General features: G+C 42.1%; 1 protein-coding gene across 1 annotated transcript in view; it reads left to right on the forward strand.

The window, feature by feature from the left end:
- The first annotated feature begins 841 nt into the window (after nucleotides 1–841).
- Nucleotides 842–18,766, forward strand: part of LOC132407318 (calcium-binding mitochondrial carrier protein SCaMC-2-B) — a 47,321-nt gene continuing 29,396 nt past the window's right edge. Inside the window, exon 1 of the mRNA XM_059993651.1 lies at nucleotides 842–1,261. Within this exon, the coding sequence (XP_059849634.1) occupies nucleotides 1,034–1,261 (228 nt within the window). The 5' untranslated portion in view covers nucleotides 842–1,033. The remainder of the gene's footprint in view (nucleotides 1,262–18,766) is intronic.

The following is an 18,766-nucleotide window of genomic DNA, read 5'->3' on the forward strand; positions in this document are numbered from 1 at the left end:
CCGTCATTCAGGGCCCCAAACAGTCCTTCCAGGCAAGGCAACACTTCATTTGTGAGTCTGTTGGGGTAATCTATTGCATCTGGTGCTTCCGCTGTGGCCTCCTCTACATCGGTGAGACCTGACGCAGATTGGGGGACCGCTTCGTCGAGCACCTCTGCTCCATCCTCCACAACAGACAGGATCTCCCGGTTGCCACTCACTTCAACTCTGCCTCTCATTCCCATTCGGATATGTCCATACATGGCCTCCTCTACTGCCATGATGAAGCCAGACTTCGGTTGGAGGAACAACATCTCATATACCGTCTAGTCTCCAGCCCCTTGGTATGAACATTGAATTCTCCAACCTCTGGTAATTCCCTCCCTCTCCCTTCCCCCATCGCACCTTCATTCTGTCTCCTCTTCTAGCTGCCTATCACCTCTCATGATTCTGCCCTCTTCTACTACCCATAGTACTTTCCCCTTAGATTCCTTCTTCCCCTCTCCTGCCTATCCCCTCCCTGCTTCCCCTCCCACACCCCTTGATCTTTCCTCTGATTGGGCCCCTGCCCCCTCCTTCTTTAGTCCTGACGAAGGGTCTCGACCCGAAACGCTGACTGCTCCTTTCAACGGATGCTGCCCGACCTGCGGAGTTCATCCAGCTTGTTTGTCCGAATTGATTTCACCATAGCATCTGCAGTGTACTTTGTTTATAAAGCTGTCCATCATTTGGCAACGCCCCACCTTCTGATTGGTGGAAGTTTGACCACACCCACTGAAGATCCCCAGATGGAGTGATAGATAATGACGTCAATTATCTGTCCCGTGACCCGCCCCCCCCCGTCCAGTGTCATTGGCTGACACGTCGACATCGACTGCCAGGAGTGGTCAACGCGCCTGTCAATCCAGTCCCGCCCGCCATCTGAGTGGAAAGTCGTGTTGGCGATCGTCTGGCGGCAGGAGCCGGCGCGGGTACCGTTCTTTCATCGTGTTTTCCCCCTCGGGCATCGTAACCGTCAGTTCGGCTTTCCCCTCAGACTCCAGCTCGCTCGGGAATGAAAGAACCTGCCCTCGCCTCGCCACTGTTCAGCGGCCTCTTCTGCGAGTGCGAGGCGGCGTGCCCGGCCGACAGTCACTGCCAGGCGGCCCGGCTCGAGCAGGAGCGGCGGTTGCAGGTCCTCTTTCAGCAGCTGGATGTCAACCAGGACGGCGGGCTGTGCGTCAACGACCTGGCTGCGGGGCTGCGGCGGCTCGGTGTCTATCGGACCGAATCGGAGCTGAGGGTGAGTCGGGTTTGGTTTGTTCCCGGCTCCAGCCAGCGGGCCTGGAAAATGCCGGCCGGTATTTCTGCTGGGTGGAGTCTCGGCGGTGCATTGAAAGAGGGGCCCCTCGAAATCGGAGCAGTTCCGCGATTAGCAGGGTATTCGGCACCGGAATGAATGATCTCTTAACGATCAAAGTTAAGTGTTGGAGATTGGTCAGGCAGCATAAGCGAAGAAAGAGTTACTATTTCAACCCGATGATTTTTCATCAGAACTTTTAGTGTTATGTGCATTGATTGTAGTGGCACAGCAAGCTAGTTTCATTGATGCATATGAAATGATAGCAGTCTTGTAAAAAAATCCATCTGCATTAAGATCTCAAGGAAAGGAAATCTACTGTCTTTATCCTCTGTTATCCAAAATGAACGCATCTTAAAAGGCTCAGCAAACCAATCGGTTGTAACGTTACTTGCAAGTAATAAAACTAGACTGCTGACAACCGCATGATCACTGACTTTGGACACAGCAAAGTCCACCTCTCGGAGATATCTTGGCATTAATGTCTACATTCAGAAAGGAATGCCCCACGGATTAATTATGCTAGAATTGGACCAAACTCTTTCATCACAAACTGGTTATGATAGTACCACTGGCAGTTCAGACTTAATAGAGGTGGCAGCACAGTAGGACGGAGTAGCCCTTGGAATTCTCAGTATGGTCTACAGACTTCCCTGAAGTCTTATAGCATTTGACCAAACTGTAGCAAGGGACCTTCCAGCTTGTTATATAAATCAGTGCACTTCTCTGTTGATTAGCACAGGGCCAAGCAAAAAAAAAAATACACTGGGTGGGGTACATAACTATTCACCAGCAAGAATGATTTGATAGCACCAGCCCTGATCACAATTAGCCCTGAAGGACATAGCCATCATAAATAATTCATAGCAGGTGGAGAGAGAGAAATTTGGACTCATTCTTGTCAATTGGCTTGTACAGATGCATCAGGCTGTGACAGCATAGTTAGAAATGACTGCTTTGCAATGCTTCTAGAGACAATGCCCAGTCTTCACATTGAGAACATACTCTATTGTGTGAATTTATAGCTGTACTAAATAAGATCTGGAGCTCACTTGGCATCCATGAGCAACTGAAATATACAACGTGGTGATGTGTAAACTTGAGGTCTGGCTTATCTCTATATTATTGCTATCAAGCCAAGGAATCAACCCTAGTTCAATGAGTTCAGCAGTACACATCAGGAGCAGCATAAAAGATGAGATGCTATCCTGATGAAGCTGCAACAGGAGATGACAGGTGTGCTACACAGTATGCCAAAGACCCCAGTAAGTGATCTGAAAATCAACAGACCAGATCTGTAGTCCTGTGACATCTGGTGGTTAATGATAATGAAGAAGCTGGTTCCCAGCCCCATCAATGGTCTTGCACTGATCAATATGTCAAATTTGTGCAGTCATCATTAAGTACTTGAGCCATTTGCAGTTCTCCATTATTTATAACTGTGCATAACACAATTTCAACAACATTCAGGCAGGGATCAATGACGTTGCAAGACGCTGGAGGAACTCAGCATGTCGGGCAGCATCTGTGGACATGAACAGTTAATGTTTTGGGCCGAGACCCTTCATCAGGACTGATGTTTGTGTCTCAAAATGTCAGGCAGTCACCTTCTCCAGTAGGAAAACCTGGTCATTTACTTTTGACAGTCACCAGCTGACTGATGCTAGGTCCCCTTTCATCAGCATCTTGCATGTCACAATTAAACAGAAACTCGCTCAAGTGGTCCAGCTGCATAGATAACCGTCACTACAAGAATTAGTCAGATAGCCTGCAGCAAGATATGTTTCTCCTGATGCTTTCCAGACTTTTCACCTTCTGTAAGGCCAATAACTCTCAAAAAAGTCATCAAAGTAGAGTGGCACTCCAACTATATTAAGCATTCATCCATCTATCTGCAGTGTGAAGTGACTTCAGTGTGTACATTAACACAATATACCTTATTTACTTGATTAGGCTAGTCCAACAGCACCTCCCTAATGCCTCCTTCCTCATGACCAAAATTAAGTGAATTTGATGCACAGGAATACAGCCACCTGCAGATCTTGGAAGTATGTTCTTGATCATGGCTGTATGTAAATTTTGGCACTTCCTACCAAAGCACTTTGGGAGTACTTTCACAGATTAGATTCCAGGGTCAAGGGATATGGGGAGAGGGCAGGAACGGGGTACTGATTGTGTTTGTTCAGCCATGATCACAGTGAATGGCGGTGCTGGCTAGAAGGGCCGAATTCCCTACTCCTGCATCTACTGTCTATTGTCTATAGATTGCAGCAGTTCAAGATCAAGGTAACTCACCATCTGGAGATGGGTAATACATGCAACCCTTCTTAGTGACGTCCAAATGCAGAATGTTAATTCCCTTTTCAGGTAGAAGGCTATTTGAAATGTATAATAAATGCAATGACTCATGAACTCTGGGAGTTTGATCACAGCAGTAGTGATTTCTGCCCTCTTATTTGCTTCTGGGACTTGCACAAGAAATCCTGATGCAGGCTGACATCCCAAGCCTTGTAGCTCTAGTGTTTTCAGATGGCTGTGTTGTGAAGGTTGTATTGTGTGCACACCTGATCGGACTCAGAACGTTTATTGTAAATTTTGTAGATTTTAAAGCTTAAAATTTTGTAGATTGTAGATTTTAAAACTATCCTCTAAACCTGCCTGAATAAAAACTGCTACATCTCCATGGGAATCTTTGGCCTCTGACAGTTCAAGTGGCGAAGTAGCTTCTGGGATGACTGACAGCCTCTAGCTGTGCTTCAGAGCCTGCAGAAGCTTCATGTAAACAACAACAGAAGTGTGCCACATCCTAGACTAGACAGAAGTGTGCCTTTTGTGACAGGTATATTCTGTTCCACTTGCGGTAAAATTTTCAAATTCTTTGTTGGCCTTGTCAGTTGCACAGAGTAATAGAATTGGTCCAGAAGTAAGTGAAGGGCCAAAGGGCCACGAGAGAAGTGAAAGATTATTCTGTGAATAATGTTCTATTTATTTAATAAATGGCATATAACAGGATTACTTAGAATGTGACACCTTGTTGGCATGTGACAAGATCCTGCCGTAGTTGGTGGCATGTTGTCAGTCATCTGTAGGATATTTCTGAAGAACTTGTCATATCTCATACCTTCCTATGGCTCTCATAATCTTATATACCTCTATCTTTGCCTCTCATCCTCTTATCATTACAAAGAGAAAAACCATAGCTTGCTCACCCTTTTGTCATAAGATATATTTTCTAATCCAGACAGCATCCTGGTAAATCCCTGCACCCTCTCTAAAGTTTCCACATCTTTTCTGTAATGAGGTGACTAGAACTGAACATAATGTTTAAAGTGTGGTCTAATCAGAATAACTCAGTCCTCTTATTAATGAAGGTCAACACATTAAGTGCCTTCTTCTCCACCGGATTAAGTTTCACAGCGATTTAGAGGGATCTATGTACTTGGATCACTAGATCTCTCTGTTCCTTTGCATGACTAGGAACCCTGCCATTAGTCTTGTAATCTGCCTTAAAGTTTGATTTTCCAAAGAGCATCACTTCACACTTTTCTGGATTGACTTCTCTGCCCAACTCTTCATCCTCTTTATGTTCCATTGTAACCTATGATGACAACCTACACTATCCAGAACACCACCAACCTCTGTATCAATTGCAAACTCAAGCTCATTTATAAAAATCATAATGAGCAGGGGTCCCAGAACCGATCCCTCTGGAACACCACTAATCACTGACACCCAGGCAGAATACGACATCTGCTGCCATCTTCTGCCTTTTGAATGCAAGACAATTCTGAATCTACACAGCTAAGTTTCCGTGGATCCCATGCGTTGTGACATTCTGGATGTGCCTATCCACTGTGCCTTAGTAAAATCCATATATACTACATCTAGTGTTCTATCTTTAACAGTTTGTTTTGTTACCTCCAAAAACTCAGTTAGGCTTGTGAAGCATCAGTTTCCCCTCACAAAGCCATGCCAATTATCTCTAATAAGACTATGCTTATCCAAATGCTTGTAAATCCTGTCCTTAAGAATTCTCTCCATTAGTTTACCCACCAAGTATGTAGGACTTGCTGGTCTGTAATCCCTAGGATTATTCCTATCACATTCAAACAACAGAGCAACATTTGCCATCTTCCAATCCTCTGGTACCCCTCCTCTGGCTGGTGAGGATGCAAAGATCATCATCAATGCCACAGCATTCTCTTCCCTCGCATCCCATAGTAATCTGAATACATTTTGTCCAGCTCCATGGATGAACCTCTGAATGTTTTTCAAAATATCCAACACTACCTCATAGAGGCAAAGCTTTCATTAAGGACCTCCCCTACTTTCTGTTCCTCTGGGCATGTTTCCCCACTTTATCCCTGAGTGGTCCTACCCTCACTGTAGTCTAGTGGTCGCCAACCTATTGATCACGATCTTTGAGACTTTCCCAGTAGATCGTGAAAAAAAAGAAAAAGAAATACACAAATACTGTTGAGAGATTGTTTCCAGGTTGTGGGGTTTTAGTTCCGTTCTTTCTGCCCCGTGCGCATGTGCATGGGCACTACACAGTGCTACACAGTTCCCCCCGCACTACACAGTGTACCTCAGTGGTCCCCAATCACCAGGCCGCGAGGAAACAATATGAGTCAGTTGCACCTTTCCTCATTCCCTGCCACGCCCACTGTTGAACTTGAACCCATGTGAGATCATCGGTCACCTAAATGCAGTGATACCCTTGCCCCAGTGTTCACCTTGCGCGGCTGGCGAGAACTGCCGATGCTGTTGGCCTGGAGTGCGACGGGCGGGAAGCGCCGATGCTAATGGCCCAGAGCACGGCCGGCGGGAAGTGCTGATGTTATTGGCCCAGAGCGCGGACAGATGGGCGCCGCCTCTAAACCTGTTCAGCACACTGAATGTTTGTGGGGAACCCAGTGCTAAAATATTCGCAGATGACCTAATTCGGGCTCAGTGTTTCGTAAGTATCAGAGCAGTTTCCTTGCTGCGATCTAGTGAAACAAAATTTTGTCGTCCGATAGATCCTATGGGGGGGGAGGGGGGTTAGGAGTGCGCTCTGTCCGGACTGCGACTGCTGCGGTCCCGGCACAGAGACCTCTGGCCCTGACCTTGTCCTCTCACCCCACCCACGACCGGCTGCACCTGGCCAAGGCATCTGGCGGTGGGCGGGAAGCTGGAGTTTGGGCCCGGAGGCTGTCCAATGAGGCAATGAAGCACTCAAAACTGCTTCGGTACCCTGAGTCCAATCACCTAGCACTTAAAGACAAACCCGTTGAGTTTTGTGAGTGGAAAAAACGTGAGCAAGCGGGACAGAAGCTAAGTGCCGAGAGCCGCAGAAACTAAATTGCAGAATAGACTGGACAGAAAGAACCTGCCTTGAGTATCGCTGTAATCCGGTCGTGATTAACACCCCCCCCCGTTGGCCGGTCTGCAAGAATGTTGTCAGTATTAAACAGGCCCGCCGTGCAAAAAAAGGGTGGGTACCCCGGTGTTCATACATTATTTCTACTTCCGGGTTGTGGGTTTTACTTCCGGTCTTTTCTGCCCCGGTGCACATGCGTGTAACTGATCCTTTTACTGAGGCCGAGGCAGGGGGTCTTGGGCTTAAAAAGGTTGGTGACCACTAGTTTAGGGAATAATGACAAGAAGAACAAGACTGTTGATGCACCAAAAATAACTCACTCTGAGACGTAAAGGCGAGATATCGGCTTTTATTGACTGGAAGAAGGAACAAGCAGTAGTTGACCACCATACCACATCCTGGAGACTGAGATTGAGGCCGGGCTCAGGCCTCAATCACCTTTATACAGGGATCTGTGGGAGGAGCCACAGGAGCAGTCAGACAGGTATGTCCAGACAGGTATATGTAGTTCACTACACCTGTAAATGCTGGAACATCAAGTGCTGGAAGAGCACTTCTGAGTTTTCTCCATTCGCGGTTGGTTGAATTTGCGGATGCAGAACTCATGGATAAGGAGGGTCAACTGTAATTTAGTTGAGAGGGCCAAATGTCCTATTTCTAAATTTTGTTGATGGTGGAAAACTAGCTTGGAACTTCAAGGAGATCTAGACTAGCTGAATGTGCATGATTATGTATGGTATGTATATGATAGGGGAGTGGGGAGAGAGGAAGTGAATTTTATCACCTTTGGTGCACAGAACAAAAATCTGAGTGCTGAGAGAGTGGGATATGTTGATGACCAATAGGACTCTGGCTTTCAGTGACTAGTGTACAGGAATGCCAAGGTGCAGGTTTAGCAAGCTGATTGGGAAATTTGATTTGACTGCTGCGTATTAATATCATGCTACTGTCTTAGCGCGTTCCCCCGGAAAGGAGCGCCATATCCACCAGACAAACAAAACCAAAAACTAAAGCTACAAGACCTGCACAAAACCACATAGTTACAACAGTGCAAACAATAGCATAATTGATAAAAAAAACAGACCATGGGCACAGTAAAAATAGTCCAAAGATGTTAAAGGACTATATGATGAGGGAGTTGGGGGAATCTGTGGAATGCTGTGCCTCAGATTGCAGTGGAGGTCAATTCTCTGGATGCTTTCAAGAAAGACTTAGATAGAGCTGTTAAAGATAGTGGAGTCAAGGGATATGGGGAGAAGGCAGGAACGGGGTAATGATTGTGGATGATCAGCCATGATCACAGTGAATGGCTGAAAGGGCCGAATGGCCTACTCCTGCACCTACTGTCTATAAATTGTAACAGGGCTGAATAGGCTAACTGCAGAGAAGGTAATTTTCCTGGTTGAGCAGTCTTGAACTAGCAGAGTTTAAAACGGGTGGACAATTTTGAACTAATATGAGGGGAAATTTCTACAATCACAAGGAGTGTAAACCTTTGGCATTATCTGCCTTGGAGGATTGTAGAGACTCTTTGCATATAGAACACAAACTGGTAGATTTTTGGATAGTAAGGAAATGGGGATCTGGGAATAATGCCAAAGTCTTGATGAATGTTAGAGCATTAGATGACTGGTTGCTCCTCTTCTGTTCTTCGCTCTCTCCCTACTGTTTCTTTCTACCCACCCCCACATGCCTTCTATGCTCCAGCTTCCTTTCATATCAGATTCCATCATCTGCATCTTGCCATTTGCCATTGCCATTTCCACTCTTGCCTCTTTATTCTGAGATTGCAACCTGGTTGTAGACTCCCATGAGAGGAAGCATTTCTCCAGCACTTAGAGCAAAGAGCCAAGCCTTTTAAGAATTTTGTATTTTTTGGTAAGGCTGCAACTCATTCTTCTAAACACCAGTGAGGATAAACCTAACCTGTGCAGTCTTTCCTCATTAGACTATCTATTCGTATCAGAATTATTCTAGTGAATCTTCACCAAAGTGCCTATTTAAAATGTTAACTTTCCTTAAATAAGACACTTGGAGCTGTTCATGGTATTCTGGGTACTACTACTATAATACTTTTGTGCAGTTGTGGCAACAATTCTCATATTTTATGTTCCAAACTACCTGAAGTGTGATGACCTGTTTGACTGACAGAGCAAACTCGCGCTTCTTACTAAGTAAATCAGTTGTTTGTTTCATGGAAAAGCCACTTTACAAGTTAAGAGGAAATAGTCACAAGTGATTTGTTGCTGATCAGCAGTCAACAGTTTCGTCCAGTTAATTAAAAAAAAGGTTTATGGTGATGTCATTGCAGCAAACCACCCAGATTGTTACAAGATGTGCAGCTACCAAAGCTAGATCAAAGATTAAAAAGGTGTAGTGTTGGAGAGGTATAAAGAATGGATTCCAGAGGCCAAGGGATGAATTTCTCTCAATCTCCCCCCCCCCCCCCCCCCCAAAAGCCTTACCAAATTCATAGCATTTTGAGACATTCTAATCAACCTTTTAGCACTGTGTAACTGGTCATCTGTTGAAGCAACTAAACAGGTGTTCATTAATAGTTGGGTGATAAAAATTATGTCAAATATTTATCCTTCACCAACCTAATCTTTCATTTTGTGCTTTTTTGTGGGTATGTAGTCCTAGGAAGTCGTAACACGTGATTTGGTAATAGCTATGATCATTTCAATTATATACAACACCATTCAGTAGAAAGGTCTGTCCCTTTTTATCCCCACTGACTTCAAAACTACAAAGACTTTTTAATCCATCACCCTGCTAGTTGTAGTGTTGATCTCCAGTCAGTTGTTGTTCTGGTGTCACTTATAGGATTTGGATGTTTGGAACCAGTGGTTACTTGCGAAATCCAAACTGCACCAATAATCTTGTTATTGTTTAGTAAAAACAGCTTGATTGCACTGTTGAGGATGACTGGAATCATTTTGTGGAATACGGAAAAGTAGACTGGGTGCTAATTGACAATATCAGATTTGTAACTTTAAGATATTCATTGAATGATGTTTTGTTAATGTTGAATTGAAAAGTATGAAAGATGAGCCATTAGATTGCAGTTTGCTCGGTGGTGTGAGTAATATCAGTGGATTTTAAGTGACTCCTGCACAGGTACATGGAGCGCAGAAAAATAGAGAGCTATAGGTAACCCTAGGTAATTTCTCTGGTAAGGACATGTTCCGCAGAGCTTTGTGGGCCGAACAGTATTTATTGTGCTGTAAGTTTTCTATATTTTTTGTCCTTAATTTTAGGTATTTTCCCACTGAAACAGTTTGTCAAGAAGTGCAGTTTCATGCATAATGTGAGTTTCAAACACTACAGTCAGGCTTGTGAACTTTGAATATCAATGTGCTTTGATGAATATTATTTGGTATGATTTGACTTGGCTGAAGATCTTAATTAAATACAGGATAATCTGGTGGTGAAGTATATTTTGGTAAAGGGAATTTTCTTCACATCTGTGCCTTTTTGGTTCTGGTGTTTGTTCCAAGTAATGGTGAACACGTGTGGATTCAGCTGAAGGAACTGGAGACTGTGGGTAGCAATGTAAGGGAACCTACTGCTTGTATGTTTGAATTGATGCCATGATAGTCTATGGATTTTTGAATTAATTTTGGTTTACTCTCTTTTACACTGCTACCTTTGGATTTGACTAGCTGCTGGGGAGAGTTGTTCTTTCAGTCTGTTGCTTGTCTTTGGAGCAGGTCTGCCAAATATTTGCAGTCATAAATGGCTGGATGTGCCCGTTGTTTTGCCAACTGCCTAGACAATGCACTATTTTGTAGTGGCACAGTATAGTGACTTATTGAGAGCCAAAAACTATTCAGATTTTCCTTCTTTGGACGAGACGGGTTTCTGTAGGAAATGTATTAGATTTTAAAATTGAGATTCCATTTAATTAGCTATTTAAATACCCAGTTGTTGAAATTCTCTGTATTAATATTTCGGACATCCGATATGATTGAGGCTCTATTACAGTGTTCTCAGTAACTTTAAGATATCTTCAGATGATGTTTTGTAATGTTGAATTGAAAAGTATGAAAGATGAGCCATTAGATTGTGGTTTGCCCAGTGGGGTGTGTAATATTTAAACTGGGTGACATGATGTTCAGAGTTTGTGAATGATAAATCTACGACCCTCCAAGGCAGATAATGCCAAAGGTTTAAACTCCTTGTGATTGTAGAAATTTCCCCTCATATTAGTTCAAAGTTGTCCACCCGTTTTAAACTCTGCTAGTTCAAGACTTCTCAACCAGGCACAGTTAGAATAAGATTTCACGATGTCTTCCATTTTGATATTGTTACTAACATCTTACTGGAAATTAAACCATCCAAATGGATGGGATATAGTTAATTACACTGTTGTCACATTTTTCAGTAAGATTGTTTTAACATAAGCATTTTTGATTGTCCTACTAACAGAATCTGAACTATTCCAACAGTTTTTTTTTGTATTTTGATATTTGTATTAATATAATGAATTTTATATGCTCATTGGGGGGGGGGGAACCTCATTGAAACCTATCAAATAGTGAAAGGCCTAGATAGTAAATGTGGAGAGAAAATTTCTTACAGTGGGTAAGTCTAGGACTGAAGGGCACAACCTCAGAATCGAGTGATGTCTATTTAGAGAAAAGATGAGGAGGAATTTATTTTGCCAGATGACTGTGAAGGCCAAGTCACTGGATATATTTAAAGTGGGGGTTGATAGGTTCCTTATTAGATTTACCATGTTCATACATATACTGTATGGTTCATGTTTTGGTAAACTCATTTATACTGTAACCATTGCTTATGTATTTTTTCATGTGTAATGGGAATTTGTATGTTTGTAATCCCTTTATTAATATATCATTTGTATTTTGTTCATATTATTAATAATAATAAAAAGATTGAGAAAGAAAAAGATAGGTTCTTTATTAATCAGGGTGTCAAATGTTACAGGGAAAAGACAGGAGAATGGGTTTGAGAGGGATAATAAATCAGCCATGATGGAATGGCGGAGCAGACTTGATGGGCTGAATGGCCTAATTCTGTTCCTGTGTCTTATGGTCTATGTGGAAACTTTTGTTTTCTCATTAAGGGAGCTACATCTGTCTTCCCAAAAAATTGATGTTTTTTGCACATTAAACATTTTGGTACTGCAAGTTGTTACTTGTCCACAGCTGCTGTTTATAGATTCCAGTCTTAGACGTACACTAAAACCACTCCATGTGGCATACCATCCTGACTTCTGCACATTTTGCTTTTTCATTTTGTATCAATTGGCCAATATCCTGGCACTTGTACCTAATCTTTGCATTATGAAAGTAATTTCACATTATAGACTATGGCTACTTGTGAAATTTTCTGCCATCTATTCAAGGGGACAGGGTGGAGGGAGGCTAAGGTTGGGCCACAAGTGATAGTTCTGCCATGTCAGAAATGATAATTTAACCATTGAATTAATTTCTAATATCAATTGTGCCAATTTGAAAAACTGAGATCAAGGGGGTGCATAATCCATGGGTAAAATTTTGCAGTATTTTGTTTTTATGTTAATTTAATTACTGACTTTACTTCTGTAGACCAAGGGTAAGAATGAAGTAAAATTGTCAAGTGTTTCCTCTTCACAATTTTGTACTGTGTGATATGCTGATGAGAATTTTAATTAGATTGGATCAGCCCATGTTTCTTTCAGATTTTTGCACAATGGTATTAGCTAATTTTCAGTCCATCTTAGTTAAGCTGTTTGCGCATGAAGTACATTGGTCTGGTGTGACAAATGGGAAAATGATTGAATACAAGTTGTTCAGCGGCTTTTTTTTTGTCAACCATGACCCTGTAGGTGCTTAGGCAACGGACACTTGTAATCTGATTGGCTGATAGGTGGTTTTGAAATAAAACATCTTAGTATCTTGTTCTATGAATGGCTCAGAAAATGCTGCATTGAACCTGCAGGCTTTGCGACATTGCAGAGAGAGAGTGAGACTCCCCTGCATTGCTTTCGCATATCATTTTTGGCCTGAAGTTGAAGCATATTAGAGTACATTGTGCTGCAGTGTGTCTCCAGTCGGAGTGATAGAAATTTCTATTCTCAAACTCTGAAGAGTACAGGATGTTAAGTGCTGTGTACGAGTTCTTGCATAAATTATTCTTAAAAGTGCTATGTCAGGAAGCAGGATTGGGGAAAGAACTGACCAATGACTTGGACAATGCACCTGAAAAGCATGGGGCATCCACCAACACAGAGGATGCGATTGATGCTGATGCAAAGTGCCTTAGGCAGGATCAGAAATCATCTGTGCAGGAACCAATAAAGGTAATACGTGGAGATTCTGTGGTTGGAGTTAAATATTATTCTTCTTTAATTGATTTTTTAAAGATGTTTTGTGGTATGTGTGGCATAGCAGAAATTTTATCCAGTTTTAAATCCTTCTGTTTTGTAAAACAGCGGAACATAACTAAGAAGATATCTGTATTTAAAAACTGTTAGTTAAGAAGTCAAAATGATGACTCATAGACTTGTTTGCTAACAATATGCTCCTGTGATTTTTTTTTGATTTGCACTCAACAGCCATTTATAAAAATGCCACCATAAACTGTTTGGAAATTGAATTTAACAAATTATTTTAATTGGGTGAGAAGAGATGCTTTTTAATATAGTGGTTTGTAGGGAAATTGGAATTGAATATATCTTGTCTTACTTTCTCAGCTATTGTACTTTTGTCTGGTCAAGTTAAGGTGTTTTTGCAACACTTCTGAATGTTAACAATATTTATTTGATTGGTTTGTTAACAATAGATCAGTGATTTATTTTCCCAGAAGTAATGTCTGCTATAAGTGTGAGTGACTTCTGGTGCAGTCTTTATTGTCTTTGTCCTTCAAATGTCTCTCCATTTGATTGATTTACAATGTGAAAGCAGCATAATTTGTGACCTATTTTCATCATGTAGGCAATGATTTTTATTTAAAGGCATTAATTGCAAATTATTTTGAAATGTAGAGTATAGGGTATATTCTTGAGATTAGTTTTCAAAATTTGGGGAAAAATCATGCTACTAAACACTCTAAAATGCTTTAGGAACTAGTTAAAGTTTACAATTTGCTGATTTGCATATGTAAAGAAATTGAATTTCTGATTGTATTTTCATGAAAAGTTGGTCCCAGTGTCCTTATAAACTTTGAGCTTGTTCTCTGGAGGAATCATCGGAGATGTGGAACTTAATGGAACCAATCACGTACAATAATAAATCTCTCAAAATGCTCTTACATCATCATAATTTATGTTGGGAGAAATGTGATACCAAAATTAAAATTGATTTGAATATAGTTCAATATCAAAAAACATTTTACTACTGGTCAGATTATATGAAATAGCAATTAAATTTGAGTATGAGTATTCATAATTTAAGTATTAATATTTTTGATTAATTACAGTCATACTGCACTTTGAAAATAATCAAAATCCTATAACTGAAAATCATAGATTTCAGTTATTCATATAATTATTATAAAAGACCAGCTATGAAACTACTTGAAAATTTCAAGTCATATTTTAAGTTTAAACTCTTTGTTCCTATGTGTCTTTAAGCTGATATATTTTTACTTGGACATTCATGGGATGTGGGTGTTGATCTTAAAGCCAGTTTTAAATAGCCATTCTCAATTGTTCTTGAGAACATGCTGGAAATCTGCTGCTTTGATGCACAGCAGTCTCTCTAATGAAAGTACTTAATGATATGTTCGAGTATTTGAGGATGATGTAACACATTTCCTTGGAGGTAGAAGGGACTGAAGATACTGGAGAAACAAATCGCTGGAGGAAGTCTGTGCGTCAGGCAGCATCTGTGGAGGGAGATGGTTAGTGTTTCAGGCCAAAATCTTATTGTCAGGATGGATTGTGCCTTGGAGGAGCTACGATGTGATGGTGTTTATGAATACCCTCTTGGCTCTTTTAGGTGATAAAGGTAAAATGTTTGCTAGATAATAAAAAAGTTTTGAGTTATTGCAATAGATCTTGTATCATCCAGCTAAGTTTAACAAAAACAGAGATAAAGAATGGGGCAGAGTTTGTTAAGTGTGTCCAGGATGGATTCCTGTCACAGTATGTTGATAGGCCGACTAGAGGGAATGCCATACTAGATCTAGTATTAGATAACGAACTGGGTCAAGTCACAGATCTGTCAGTGGGTGAGCATCTGGGGGACAGTGACCACCACTCCCTGACCTTTTACATTTTCATGGAAAAGGATAGAATCAGAGAGGACAGGAAAATTTTTAATTGGGGAAGGGCAAGTTATGAGGCTATAAGGTTAGAATTTGCAGGTATGAACTGGGATGATGTTTTTTCAGGGAAATATACTATGGACATGTGGTCGGTGTTTAAGGATCTCTTGCAAGATGTTAGGGATAAATTTGTACCGGTGAGAAAGATAAAGAATGGTAGGGTGAGGGAACCATGGGTGACAAGTGAAGTGGAAAATCTAGTCAGGTGGAAGAAGGCAGCATACTTGAGGTTTAGGAAGCAAGGATCAGATGGGTCTATTGAGGAATATAGGGTAGCAAGAAAGGAGCTTAAGAAGGAGCTGAGAAGAGCAAGAAGGGGGCATGAGAAGGCCTTGGTGAGTAGGGTGAAGGAAAACTCCAAGGCATTCTTCAATTATGTGAAGAACAAAAGGATGACAGGAGTGAAGGTAGGACTGATTAGAGATAGAAGTGGGAAGATGTGCCTGGAGGCTGTGGAAGTGGACAAGGTCCTCAATGAATACTTCTCTTCGGTATTCACCACTGAGAGGGAACTTGATGATGGTGAGGACAATGTGAGTGAGGTTGATGTTCTGGAGCATGTTGATATTAAGGGAGAGGAGGTGTTGAAGTTGTTAAAATACGTTAGGATGGATAAGTCCCCAGGGCCTGACGGAATATTCCCCAGGCTGCTCCACGAGACAAGGGAAGAGATTGCTGAACCTCTGGCTAGGATCTTTTTGTCCTCGTTGTCCACAGGAATGGTACCGGAGGATTGAAGGGAGGCGAGTATTGTCCCCTTGTTCGAAAAAGGTAGTAGGGATAGTCCGGGTAATTACAGACCAGTGAGCCTTACGTCTGTGGTGGGAAAGCTGTTGAAAAAGATACTAAGAGATAGGATCTATGGGCATTTAGAGAATGATGGTCTGATCAGGGACAGTCAGCATGGCATTGTGAAGGGCAGATCATGCCTAACAAGCTTGATAGAGTTCTTTGAGGAGGTGACCAGGCATATAGATGAGGGTAGTGCAGTGGATGTGATCTACATGGATTTTAGTAAGGCATTTGACAAGGTACACATGGTAGGCTTATTCAGAAAGTCAGAAGGCATGGGATTCAGGGAAGTTTGGCCAGGTGGATTCAGAATTGGCTTGCCTGCAAAAGGCAGAGTGTCGTGGTGGAGGGAGTACATTCAGATTGGAGGTTTGTGACTAGTGGTGTCCCACAAGGATCTGTTCTGGGACCTCTACTTTTTGTGATTTTTTTATTAACGACCTGAATGTTGGGGTAGAAGGGTGGTTTGGCAAGTTTGCAGACGACACAAAGGTTGGTGGTGTTGTAGATAGTGTAGAGGATTGTCGAAGATTGCAGAATGACATTGATAGGATGCAGAAGTGGGCTGAGAAGTGGTAGATGGAGTTCAACCCGGAGAAATATGAGGTGGTACACTTTGGAAGGACAAACTCCAAGGCAGAGTACAAAGTAAATGGCAGGATACTTGGTAGTGTGGAGGAGCAGAGGGATCTGGGGGTACATGTCCACAGATCCCTGAAAGTTGCCTCACAGGTAGATAGGGTAGTTAAGAAAGCTTGTGGGGTGTTAGCTTTCATAAGTTGAGGGATCGAGTTTAAGAGACGCGATGTAATGATGCAGCGCTATAAAACTCTAGTTAGGCCTGTTACGAACCCCATAACTGGGTCACTTACCAGCAAAGATAGAGAGGCCCATTGAAGTCTGATGGTACTATTTTTAAAAGTCTTTATTTATAAAGGGGCACAAAAATAAGATTAATACAGACATTCAGATAAAATACGTTGTCAATACTCAATCGAAAAGCGCGGGTATAATAATAATCATCAATTAAGCAATAGCTCTATCGTTTGTCTAGGGGATATTGTATTGTCCGATGGAAAGATAAAAGTCACTGTCCTTTCAAGCTGCAGCTTTTTGGGTTTAAGAGAGACGGTTTAAACTTGTCCGGGACTTTTATGAGGCCAATCCGTTGAGTCGGGGGAGTTGGTTCCCCGTTGTTAGTTCCAAGTCGTTTTCCGTGGTACCAGCCACCAGCTCCCAGGCAAGGGAACCGAACGCACGTGGCTTCCTTCAAATGGCTTCCCGCTATTACGGGATCGCTAGCGTTTCTTCTGGTGCTTCTGAAAGGGGTTGTTCCCTCAGACCCTCTTTTAGACTTCCTCACAGGGTCTCAGATGTCAATCAGGTTGGGATGATGCAATCCCTCTCTCAACCAGCCCACTTTGCCCGAGAGCTTGCACGTAGCATAGTCCCCAATCCACAAACATTGTCTCCAGGAGACAATGACCAGGTCTCTGTCTCTCATTTCCTGGGTCCTCTGACCCAACCCAATAATGCTCTTGCGATTCTCACAAAGGAGGGGGCTCCTCCTGCACCCTTCGGCCCCTCAGAGCTGTGGTGCATTCATAACAGGCCACACTTGGAGTACTGTGTCCAGTTCTGGCTGCCTCAGTATAGGAAGCATTTGGAAGCATAGAAAGGGTACAGAGGAGATTTACCAGGATGCTGCCTGGTTTAGAGAGTATTGATTATGATCAGAGATTAAGGGAGCTAGGGCTTTACTCTTTGGAGAGAAGGAGGATGAGAGGAGACATGATAGAGGTGTACAAGATATTAAGAGGAATAGACAGAGTGGAGAGCCAGTGCCTCTTCCCCAGAGCACCACTGCTCAATACAAGAGGACATGGCTTTAAGGTAAGGGGAGGAAAGCTCAAGGGGGATATTAGAGGATTCAGAGAGTGGTTGGAGTCAGTGGTGGAGGCAGATATGCTAGTGAAATTTAAGAGACTACTGGACAGATACATGGAGGAATTTAAGGTGGGGGGTTATATGGGAGGCAGGGTTTGAGGGTCGGCACAACATTGTGGGCCGAAGGGCCTGTAATGTGCTGTACTATTCTATGTTCTAGAAGGCCAACTCGTTAACACGTGAGGCTTAGACTTGTATCTAATTGCAAAAGGTGGATGCACAGAATCCTCTTCTGTGAAGGTAATTAACTTGGTAATTTAAAAAATATAGTTATAGAGGTCATGACGTTTAATTACGGAATAGGTTTACAGGGTGGGGTTGGGACATTGCTAAACACCCGTTTGTGTTTTTTTGTTGTTATATTCCTAAGCCTTTTAGGGGCTTCTTCACTCTAATTTTAGTTGGTGTGGTGATAATATGAGAATAGTAACACAGACACCTTGTCTAACACACCAGAAGCATGAGTTTAGTTCGAGCTGTGGCAGCTGTAGAATTTTAACCTTTTTGAAACAAAAGCTTGTCTGTTTTCAGTCAAGTGCCCTTGAATGGGTTATGTCTAGAGAGCAAAGACACAAGATATTTTAAAGTTCAGGGTAAACTTATTATCTATATATGCCACCATATGCAACCCTGAGATTTATTTTCTTGTGGGTATATTCAGTAAATCCAAGAAACACAATAGGATCAATGAAAGCTTTACCCATCAGGATGGACAACAACCAGTGTGCAAAATACAACAAACTGTGCAAATACAAATGGGGAAAAAAATTAGCAATAAGTATTGAGAATATGACAGTCCTTGATCTTGAAAGTGAGACACCTTGCCCTATTGTCCTGTCTATTATTTATTGTACTGCCTGCACTGTTTTTGTGCACTTTATGCAGTCCTGTGTAGGTCTGTAGTCTAGTGTAGCTTTCTCTGTGTTGTTTTTTTTACATAGGTCAGTCTAGTTTTGTACTGTGTCATGTAACACCATGGTCCTGAAAAATGTTGTCTCATTTTTACTATGTACTGTACCAGCAGTTATGGTCAAAATGACAATAAAAAGTGACTTGACTTGAGTCCGTAG

Source organism: Hypanus sabinus, chromosome 18 (genome assembly GCF_030144855.1).
Source record: "Hypanus sabinus isolate sHypSab1 chromosome 18, sHypSab1.hap1, whole genome shotgun sequence".
In the NCBI taxonomy this organism is placed as follows: domain Eukaryota; kingdom Metazoa; phylum Chordata; class Chondrichthyes; order Myliobatiformes; family Dasyatidae; genus Hypanus; species Hypanus sabinus.